The following is an 11,767-nucleotide window of genomic DNA, read 5'->3' as shown; positions in this document are numbered from 1 at the left end:
AAGTACCAGTTTTTTAAAGAGCACACACGTTAAAGATTAAAAAGAAATTAAGAAATTAAAAATGTTTTAATATTAAAAATAATTAGAATCATATCAGAGAACATGATTCTAAACTAGCATAAAATGAAGAGGATGAATACAGAGAGAGACGAGGACAAAGAAGAGAAGAAAGTTGAACATTACCCCGTTTTGCATTTCCTGTGGCAGTTTGTCTTCTTCTTCCTCTACATTCCCGCCCAGTTCACCCTGTTTCTCTGCAGCCTTTGACCTCTGCCTATACACCCCTCCCCCAGCACGCACACACACACACGCACACACACACACACACTCACTCTCTTTTACACATAGAGAGGAAGACTGTTGATAGGACTCGTGATGTCTTTGATGTCACTGTTAAAGATTCTTGGATTTCATGTGCAGTGGTTCTATTTTATTTATTTATGATCATTTTCTAATTAACAGAAACCACAGCTTTGACAAATAATTTAATTAGATGAATGCATGATGACAATAATCTTAAATTCCAACCTTATAGACAATGGGAAAGGAATTTGGTTTCTAACTGGAGCGTCTTTAAAATCCTGGGATGGGTCTTTGCCCCTGAGCAAGGCACCCAATCCCCATTTTCCTCCTGGGTACAGATAAGTGCTGCCCACTGCTCCAGCTTGTGTGTGTAAAAATGACGTGTTAAATGCAGAGAGTCAAATTCACTATCACTAGTTGTGTGTGTGCAAAAATAACAAAAAAATCTACTTCTAAAGGCTCATTGTCATTCATTTTAACCATTAAACTGAAACCTTTAAGCTCAATCTGCACCTGTTGCAGTTTGATGTGAAATTAGCTGAGAGAAAATGGGCTGTAATCCATAATATTTCACGGAATGTCATATGAAAGAGACTAAAAATAATCACATACTATGGTTATTATAATTGGTTTTGAGGTTTTGGTGCAGCACAGTGACTCAGGTAATTATACAGTGGCAGGAACATATTGATATCATTTACTGCGGGAGTTTATTGGATCATTGTCATTAAACAAACAATTCCAAATATGTCACTTATGTTTTTTATGGAGTATAAAGAAACACAAAAGATAAGCAGAGTCTTGTTTTAAGTTCAAAGTTTCAGCTGAACAGTTATAACTTCTTTCTTCTGATGCACTGAAGGTCACACACACACACACACACACACACACACACACACACACACACTCCTTTCATCAAAGAATATGCTTCATTCTCTGTGCTTATTTGACCTCTGGAAACTGTGACCTCAGCAGCTTCATGTGACCAATGTGACCGGCCTGCATGTGGACAATGACAAACACAAAAAAAGAGGGACGCAATTAATGGAACAGACAATGAAATTGTGTGTTGATGTGCTAAAACAACTTAACCATTAAACAGCTATGCTTTAGAGTTAATATAAATGTTCTTGGAGCTGTAATTGCTGCATAATTACAGGATATTCCTTTTTTCCCTCATACGCAATCCTTAGATTTAAGGCTATTTAATCCATGAAGAAAAAAGCAGTTTTAATGTTGCATGTAATGTTTTTATGTTTTATTTTGAATGTATTCTATCCACTTATAGTTCTAGGACTGTGAAACTAAAGGTAGTCATTTAATTATAGCATCAAACTTTCATGAAGAAACATGTGTTAACTGCCACTTTTTGTGTACATGTACTTTAAAATATGAGCTTTGTTGTTTTTTTTCATATATGCTCCTGGGGAAGAAAAAGAACAGCATTTCTTACACATTAAAAAAACCAAACCCTCGCTTATATAAGATCAACCATGGCGAGGCAACAGTTAGACTACTGTACAACAATTTCCAGGCTTTGGGTCCATTTTGTGGATAGAAGCCATTTTCTAACAAGGCAAGCGCACACGTCGCCTGTGGGCCGAACAGTCTGTCTACAAAGTCTAAATGGAGCCTCTCAGAGAGCACAGACCCTGTTAAAACCCAAGCACACACTCAAAAATATATGACCAAAACAGGAGAGCGTGAGATATGCACACACACACACACACACACACACACACAGAGCACCAGTGTGAACCACAGCCAAACTGTGGAAGTTGGTGTGTGTGTGTGTGTGTGTGTGTGGGGCAGGCCTGTGTGCACACCAGTCCCTGCCTGCCTCCATTTTGAGAAGTCTTCTTCCACACACAGAGTTGCTTGGCTACAGCACTACGCGTGGTGCTGTAGCCAAGCAACTGCGCCACTCTGCTGCTCCCTCTACGAAGACAACGGCCCTCAACGTGGAGAGGAGTGAAGCTAACAGTGCTGCGTGTTGTTGTGTGTGTTCCTGTTGGGAGTCGTGACCTTTGAGAGCCGCTCGTGTTTTTTTCCAAAGAGTCCCAGGAGCAGTGGGGCGGTGCAAATTAACATCAAACATAAGCTTCAGAGAGACCTCCCACCTGCCTATGGACATGCCTGCACTGTGTCGCCGCCATGTTTGAGACTTAGCTTGACTTAATGTCTCTCTGTGCGGGAACGGCCGCGTGTCAAAGTGAAGTTTCACACCCGCGAGGCCCCGAGGCCCCCGAGCCAACGATGGCTCCTCTGAACGTTGAGTTCTGTCATTCCTGAACAGCAACTTAGAGGTCGTTTATGTAACAACATGACAACTCAAATTCATCATCACCACTAACACTATCATCACATGGGCGGGAACAGAGGGGGTGTGTGCGTGGTCGTTGCTGAGTGGGCGGTGCCTCGCTATTTAAATGTGAAGCCTATTTTTTGTTTTGCGGCCTTCAACTGCTCACATGTGTCACGGGAGAAAGTGGGTTAATGCCAATAAAAATCCACAGCTTGTCCGCCTTACATTACTATGTTACTGTGTGTGGCGGAGGAAACCACGTCTCGCGGGATGTAGCGCGTGCGTGCTGCTCGTCCTCCCATACGTCACGCAAACAGCGCGCGCCGTGCACGCGTGGCGACAGTACAGTGTGGCGCGCGGTGTTTCGCTTTTGGCGTGCCCGTGCGCGCGCACATATATCTGTACTATACGCACGCGCTCATCTGGTGGGTGAATACCCTAGGATAAGATGGGGAGCCCTCGCCCCTTTGCCTTCCTCATCCTCCCCGAGCCTATACTCCCAACAGACCACGTGGTTTCCTCTTTGCAAACACAAAGAGAGAGAGAGAGAGAGAGAGAGGCGCGTGCGCGCGCGTGTGTGTCAGTAGATGGGCGACGTCACCACTCTATCGGCAGAAACAGTTATTGGCAAAGGGAGGTCGAAAACGAGAGAGAGAGAGTGTATGTGTGTGTGAGAGAGTGAGAGACATTCCCCTGACTTGTTCCTGCCATAGTTTCCTCGCGCTCCTCCACCACAGACCCATCACCAAACCCACCCAGCACCACCCACCTCCTCCTCAGTGCAGTACAGAGCTGCTGCTGCTGCTGCTTCACTCGTCTGTTGGAGCCGACTGAAGTCACAGGATCTCATTTCTTCTTCATCTGGATTTACAACTTAAATTCATAAGCCATTTCTTTTTTTTTTTGTTCTCCTCTAAAATCTCAATTTTACTTTATTGCAGAGAGTTGATATTCCCCTCCTCCCTCCCCCGGTTTGCGTTGTTTTTTTTAAAAAACTCGTCTTCTTTTGCGATCAATCGTGATTTCCACTTTGAGTCACAGTGTGACAAGTGTGACGCTGTCTTGTTGCGCTATTTGCAAAAATCCTGGAGAGAAACTTTTTCTTTCTTCTGCCGATTTATCCTCGAGTTTTCCTGGGTTTTGGTCTTTTTCTGTTTTCTGGACTTGGGAGAAACACTTTCCACCATGCACAAGCTGTACATTGGGAATCTAAGCGAGAGCGTGACCGCCGAGGACTTAGGCAAAACCTTCGATGAATACAAGATCCCTTACTCCGGACAGTTTCTCATGAAGACCGGCTACGCGTTCGTGGACTGTCCGGACGACCAGTGGGCCATGAAGGCGATCGAGGCGATTTCCGGTGAGTTACGGTGGAGTAATGACCGCCGACTACACACACACACACACACACACACACACTCGACTGTTAGTTTCATTCATTCGCAAGTGAAGCGGTAAACGCCGGCGCACATCCCCGGCTGCACGCACTCCATCAGCGGCATGCTGCAGCTTCACTCCCCGCCTCCACCTCCAGACCCGAGCCGTTTACATTCATGCACCAGGAAAAATAAATTAAAACAATAATTGTATCGACGCCAGTTTAAAGAGTGGGGGGGTGTGTGGAGAGACACATACCCGGGGGAGCCATTCAAGTTTTACAAAGGGGGAGGGACGCGAGCGGAGTGAACGTAAAGCTATCGCTCGTAGTAGCCGGAGACTCGACACTGTTACTATTGAACCAATGTGACATTATTCATGTTGATTTATTTGCAACGATAATAGTCCATGCACGCGCTGCACGTGTATTTATGAGTATCTTATATTATGTGTGGTGCATTGTGATATAGCATGGACCCTCGCGGGCTCTCCTCCCCCTTTGAGTCGACACTTATTCTCTTTTCTGTGATAAAGATGGAACAAACATTTCAACCTTTATTCTTCTGAAAACAAGCCCCCACGTCACAGCACATCACCGCGCCTCCACTGTCACTCACCCGCGCCCACGAGTGTTTTTTTTTAAAAAAAACGCTTATTCTTGTTCTTTAGGTTTCCTACACTGGGGTTTGTAGTGTGAGGAAGCAAGGTCGCCATGGTAGTCCGCGCTGCTCCACGAAGCCTCGCGAACATGAGGCCGAAGCAACAACACGAGCACTTTTTAAACCTCACAAAGAGGCTACAATTGACATGTGTATGCTAGGCTACATTGCATCTGGGAGGGGTTAATGAGCTCGTCTGTGACATGTTGAAAATCACTCCAGGACGCGTCGTGTTTTGGGCCCTTTTTTTGAACCCACTCAGTATTCCACACACATCAACTGTGGCTTCACTTCACATATTTATCTTACTTTTCTTTTGTATTTTTATGTTTGCAGAAACACATGTTTCAGCTATGACCACCCCCCCAGACACACACACACACACCTCATTTACATGCATTAGCTTAACGGTTAGCATGTTGCGTGAGCCTTTCCTGACATATGTGTGTGTGTGTGTGTGTGTGTGTTTTCCCCATTTCCAGGTAAAGTGGAACTTGATGGGAAACGCATTGAAGTAGAGCACTCCGTCCCCAAGAAGCAAAGGTACGAGAGAGCACTGACACCCCCTCCCTCCCCTCCTCCTCCCCCTCCTCTCGATTTAACCCCCTTTTCATGTGTTGCATCACGCCGCCCGGGCCTTCTCTTTCTCTCGAGCGATAAGTGACGGTTATTGCTATGAGTTGTGCTCGTTACCGCTGTAATGCGTGAGACGAGGAGTGGCCGTGAACGCAGCACGGTGACCGAGTTTTTACTGGTTGTTTGTTAGCGTGTGCAACCTGAACTTTTGTCCGCCATTGCTGTGAAACTGACCTGTGACACGTTTTACTGGCCGCCTGCCTTGTGTGTGTGTGTGTGTGTGTAGTTGGGGCCAATAGGTAAATATCTGTGTGTGTGTGTGTGTGTGTGTGTGGTTGCAATAGTGAGTGCAGGCTCATTAGGCCACGAGCACACAAGCGTCCATGCCTCAGGTCGTGTCGGTTTGTCCGGCCTCACTGGAAAATGACAGGATTCAAAAATTACACAGGGTCATTTTCAGTTGATGTGTGTGTGTGTGTGTGTGTGTGTGTGTGTGTGGGGTCCTGTCGCTGTTACACTGTGACCTTTTCAACACACGCGCACACCCATTTTTTACACCTTCAATTTAAATGTGTGCACATAGTTTATTTGTGAAGATCGTGTCCCTGGTTGTAAATGACTTTGGGGTGGTGGGGGTGGGGTTTATGTGTGTTGAATTCAGTTATATAAACAAGTGTAGACTTTGGCTCATAAAAAAAAAAAATCCAGCCTATATGTTGAATGATTTAATGATAACTTTCAAAAAGTTAATATAATAGACATAAGTATTTAAAATGATTAAATACATTTAGAGAAGAAAAGAGTGGAATCTCATGAAAAATACAGCTTTGTCTTTTTCTTTTTTTTTTTACTTTTTACAGACAAAAATGTTATTGTTTATTTTAGTTACATTGACCGTGTGCAGACAGATGTGAAGCTGAAACAGGAGTGTACATTTTTGTTGGCCATTTAAAACATCACAACAGTTGAGCATTGTAATGGACTGGACTAGAGCTGAAGCTTAAACTTGTACTTTTAAAATAATATATATATATATATGTGTGTGTGTGTATGCATATATTTAAATATACCTTCACTGAGTTCAGTGATAAACTGATGTCTATTGTAGATCAGCTGCTCTGTTATTATTATTATCATTATTATTATTTCTTCAGTAGCCAGACTTGACCTGCTTTAAACAGCATTGTGGAATTTGCCGATGGACCATCTTCCATGCCTGTAACCTTTGGCACAGATACGAGGTGAGCCGTGAGCAAAGCTCCCCTCCATGTTCTGCTGTGTGGCCACATGCGTGCATGCATGTGTGTTTGTATTCAAATGTGAGGAAAGCCTTTGCCCTATTGGTTGAGCTGTTTGCCTCAAATTCATTTGACACTATTTTTTGTGCATCATCTTCCGTGCATTTTTCATGAGATTTTTCCACATTTCTTGATTTGTGCTGGGTCTGGGCAACTGTTCTGCACCGGAAATGTCACAACATGGCCGTGTTACTTACACAAAAGGGGCAAAAGCCAGACGTGTGTTGTGTGTAGCTGAGTGACGTTGGGCAGAAAGGCTCTATCTTGCAGTTATCGTCAAAGTGCAGAAACGGGTCACTCGTCATGCTTAGGGAAGCAACATGGCAGCAGGCTGTAATTTCCTCTAATCTCTCAGCAAGTCTGTAAATGTATTCTGATGGTGCTGTGTGTTGTGCACAGTGTCCCGGACCTCCTGTGTGATAACCTTGAAGAGCCATAATGATAAAGGTGATTTAGTGAGATGGTGGGCCAACATGGGCGAGCCAAGGCCTTCAAGTGGCTCCACAACACGTGGGTCCTCCACGCAAAGGGGGAGTCACTACACGTCAGCCAGTGAGGGGGGAAAATGGCGAAGCCCTGAACGAAGCAGGAAAACTGCACACACTGTGTGTCCAGCTGACCCTCCTGTAACAACACAACAGGAAGGAATTCACGTGTACTTCATAATAAAAGTGTAATATTTTTGGAGAACACATTTTTGAGAAGCTCCCTTTTTTTTTTGTTTTTTTTTTCTTAAATGGCTAACGGGAGCCAAATGAAGTCCCAAAATGATTGTTTAAATATTTATGTTAAACATCTGCTCAACCACTGTATGCCTTCGTGTTGGCATTACATGAGTCGACACAAATGTGCTGCTTTTATTAGTAAATGTTTCAAATATCCCAGCTGTGGAATGGCAGCAGTGGTGTAAAAAAGGGCTTTTCTTTATTGTTATTTTTCACACCGGGTGTGTAAATTTGGCTAATTCAATAAGCAAGATGATTATCGGTGCTACGACGTGTTCAAATCACTAGTTTTCATGTGGTGTGGATTTTGGGCTGCAGCGTGGTGTTGGAAGTCTTGAGTTTAGCTGGTTGTCATTGCTGCTGAGTGTGTGTGTGTGTGTGTGTGTAGTTTATACTTTGACATAGAATCCCACTGGAGGTGTGTGTTTGTGTGGGAGGGGCCACTGTTCAAAGGGAACTGAACCCTTTATTTAACGGATGGTGCTGGGGGGAGGGGGACTGGGAGGGGGGAGGGTGTTGGTGGTGAGTCTCATGAGTAGAAGTTCTAGGGTTCCACTCCTTCTCAATTATACTGCCGTCACTGTTGGGATAGGCTGCTGCAGGGGGCGCTGTCTGTGGCTGCCCCTCCTGGTCCACCATGCTGTGGGCGTCTGTCTGTCTGTCTGTCTGTATGTGGTGACAAAGGCCTGCTGTAAGACAGGAGAGCGACAGCAGAGCGACAGGTCTCTCATTTCAGAGACAGCCATGATACTGGTCATGAAGCAAAACGGCCGAAATGTGTGTCAGGCTGCAGAGGTTTGTGGGAGGTCAGCAGGAGTGGTAACAGGACAGGGGGAAGAGTGCGGGGGTGGGGGTGGGGTGGGGGCTGAACTGTGTGTGTGTGTGTGTGGGGGGGTGCCCAAAGAGAACAAGTCATCCTGTCAGTAAAGGCACAAATGTGTGCTACGCCCCTAATGAGAGAAGCTAAATGGCAAAAGACAAATTGTTTTTAGTATTTTCAGGTTTTATTTGATCAAAAAATACGTTAATGTATATCTTATATAATGACTTTATTTTCACGTAAGCATAAGTACTGTTAGAATAATCATTTTATTATTTCTATTTAACATACATGCTCTGCACAAAGTTAACATCAGAAGAATGCACACTGAACCCATGCAGAGATCCTCATACGTTTGACGTGTGTGCAGATATTTACACACATGCCTACTTGTCATATTTATCTCTGCGTTATAACTTCAGAAATGTAACACAGCATGTAGTAAAAGGCCAGATTACAAGTGAAAACAACCCCGTGTCTCGCCCCTTAATCTGATCCCAAATGTAATTGTCTTTCACTTGGTCCTGACGATGCTTTCCCACCAAGTAGTTTAAGATAATTCTACACAAACAAACACAGAAACTTGACCTCCTCGGGGGGGAAAGGATTCAAATTCATTTTAAAATAAATATTACATAGATAGTAAAAAAAAAAAGTGGACCTGTTTTTGTGTTGTTTCTAAGATTAGTCATCACCATGCAACGTAGATTAAAAATGCACCTTGGAACAATTTGAACCCACAAGGAGTTTTCACAATGTTCTGTATAGAAGCTCAGCTTCACATTAGATAATCTCAGTTCTTCATCTTAGTTTCCTTTTGTGACTTTTGCATTTTCTCACACACACACACACGATACCAGATTTAAAAGACATGAGTAAAAAAAATAATAAAAACCCATTTCCTGATTTTTCTTCCCCCAAAATGAACAGAGGATTTGATGTGTGGTGGAGTGAATGGAGAAGCGTAAACTCTCTCTGGACATCAACTCTTTTTCTCTAATAACCCTCGGCGTAAATATTAGACTAACCTGTTACACGTTCTACTTTTGTGCAGCCAGAGATAACGTTGTCCTCACTTTTAAACCAAGCATTTTCTTAATATCTGCTTTATCTCGTGTTGTAGAAGTGTGTGTTGATGCCACAAGTTGTACTGGGATTAGGACACGGCGAGAGGCCAATAACTGTCTTTATTAATCTGTGAGACACTGTTGTTTTCTACCTGTTCTAATAAGTGGATCACCATTTAACCAAAGCAGAAAGTCTTCCCCTCCATTATCTCCAGCCTGATTCCACGACATTCATGTTAAACACCATTTTCAGACGTTTTTTTAGCTTTGTAAAGCTCTGATGTCCTCAGCTCAACGTTTGAGTGTCGCTGTAACACCAGCCCTGGTAGTTTCTCCTCTGGAGCTTTGAATGTGGGGCATGTCATCATGTTTACGTCCATGTCCTTCACAATGAACCGTGTTTATCTGCCGTTTACTGACGGACTATGACATCATCACAGTGGCTGCGGCGTTTAAACTGAATTATTATCTTAGTCTTAGACTTTTAAAAGACTACCTAAACATGTTAGTCTGAACTGAAATTGTATTAAATAGAAATCCTCAAAGTCAGATAATGTGATCGGGAGTCAAATTATTTCTGTATGTATGTGTTCAGTTGGAAAAGATGATGCACTGTAGAAAAACACGTCGGTGGCAAAAACATTGACAAATTTAATGCTGGTGTTTTCTTTGGACTCACAAGGTGATATTTTATGCTTGGCTAAATTAGCTTATAGAATTTAATATTTTCGAGTCTGTGTGTTTTAGGAAGACCTGGTATTTTCCCCTCATGCTTGTATCGTGATAAAAGGACAGGAAACGGCATTACACTGAAATGTACTGATTGACATTTGTATTGGCAACCTGGTGGTGATGTTAATCCATGTAACCTGCTGTGATAAATTGCCCATTATTAATGTTTCATGTTTCAATCTCCAGAAACTCTACGAACATTGTAAAAATCTTTTTAAAAGAAAGTCTTTCTGTTTATGTGGGTGGAGTTTGCTCGGTCGTGTCAACACAGTCACTACTACTATCTACTGCGAGTGCTCTTTAATAAACTTAAAACCTATTTATTTATGATAAAAACAAACCAACACAGTGGTAACTCCAGTGATCGTGGGGTAATAATTCTGTTTGTTTTCAAATCAAAATTGAAATTAGCCAATAAAGGCTACAATTTTTTTATTATTATTATTATTATTATTATCATCATTATTATTGGCTAATTAAATTGCTCTGTATATTTAAGTTCTCATTCTTAAATTAGAGTATAGTAATAAATATTTTATAACCGTAAATATTGAACTGAAGACTGACTTAAGAGTTTTATCAAAAGTAATTGAAATATAATGTCACATTTAGACATTTTACCCAAAATGATTTAGCCCTGGTTACTGACTGTAGACATTAGTTATGAACAGGTTAACAAACATTTTAATTTAAGGGGAAAAGTTGGAGAAAGAAACCAAGAAAATACCATTGAGAAAATTCTGCAAATAAAAACTCTTATTTCAGACATTTGAGCATTTAAAAAATTGATTGTGACTCCTCTGTATATTTCATGGTCACCTTGACTCTCCTGTGTCTGTTACATTTTGTGTTTTCAGACATGACAATTTAGTTTATGTAAAATGGCAGCAGCCTGCTCATTATCCACCCACCCGGTCAGAACCTCTGGTTTGGGTCCGTTTCAGTAAAAATGATTACATTTTGTTGGAAGATAAAAAAAAAATAAAAAAAAATAAAAAAAAATCAAATAAACCAATAATCAAATAAATAAATAAATGACAGTGAAGAAAATATAGAGAAAGAGAAGCGTGGAGGAATTGGAGGCTGATCTGACTTGTTTAGAAATGGCTGCCATGTTGAGGAGAATATGGACACAGACCGTCTCATGGTTTCTATCTAATAACAACGTCTACTTTCAGAGACGGGCACAGACAGTTTGGATAGGGTCTGTTTTTGGCCTGGTGTATTGTGGGTAACCTTGATAAACAGTTGCTCAGGTGATCATGTTGGCCTTCACTCAAGGAGACGGAAAATTCCAGTGTGCAGCAGAGATGGTGTCTGTCGAGACACGTCCTCTGTGCTGCAGAAACATTGATATTTGTCATTAGAGCACACGAAAGGCTTCACGTGATAAATCCCCACTTTTGTCCACGGGGTGTTGGGTCTCGTGTTTTCTTTGTCATCACATCCTGAAACCTTAGGAGTCTCGACAGTAGACAGGAAATGACGAGGTGCAGTCTGACACGGCCTCGCAGTGGAGAGAGAAGAGAAAGGACAGGAAGCTTCACTTGTTTCTATCCAAGTCACTGTATTTGTTATTATAGGCGCTGTAAAGCAGCTCAGTTTTTTATCTGGACCGCCGCCCTTCTTTTTCTTCTTCTCTTTAAATTATGTAACACGACCCAGCGAGCGATGGCGGCCAGTTCTTCTGCCATTTTGCATCTTTTTTTGCATGTACACAGTCCGTCTCACTTTATATTCAGACACACAGTAAATGTTTTAACATGAGCCCCTGAATCTTTACCAGACAAACCCCTCGTACTTGGACGTAATCATTATTTTAAATGTGCAGTTACAGGAGGAATACGGCCTGGAATTGTCATGTGATACAAGGGTTCCAGGTGTTCTTGTATGGATGCAGATTAC

The 11,767-nt window shown here is 42.5% G+C and overlaps 1 protein-coding gene across 2 annotated transcripts in view; it reads left to right on the top strand.

Moving 5' to 3' along the window:
• The first annotated feature begins 3,286 nt into the window (after nucleotides 1-3,286).
• The window catches only part of igf2bp1 (insulin-like growth factor 2 mRNA binding protein 1), a 55,706-nt gene continuing 47,225 nt past the window's right edge, over nucleotides 3,287-11,767 (top strand). For both annotated transcript variants that reach the window (XM_044050589.1, XM_044050590.1), the window contains exons 1-2: nucleotides 3,287-3,968; nucleotides 5,127-5,187. In XM_044050589.1, the coding sequence (XP_043906524.1) occupies nucleotides 3,794-3,968; nucleotides 5,127-5,187 (236 nt within the window). In that variant the 5' untranslated portion in view covers nucleotides 3,287-3,793. The remainder of the gene's footprint in view (nucleotides 3,969-5,126; nucleotides 5,188-11,767) is intronic.

Source organism: Solea senegalensis, linkage group LG19, assembly GCF_019176455.1.
Source record: "Solea senegalensis isolate Sse05_10M linkage group LG19, IFAPA_SoseM_1, whole genome shotgun sequence".
NCBI classification, from domain to species: Eukaryota; Metazoa; Chordata; class Actinopteri; order Pleuronectiformes; family Soleidae; genus Solea; species Solea senegalensis.
The sequence above is the reverse complement of the archived record's forward strand: the minus strand, read 5'-3'. Positions and strand labels throughout refer to the sequence as shown.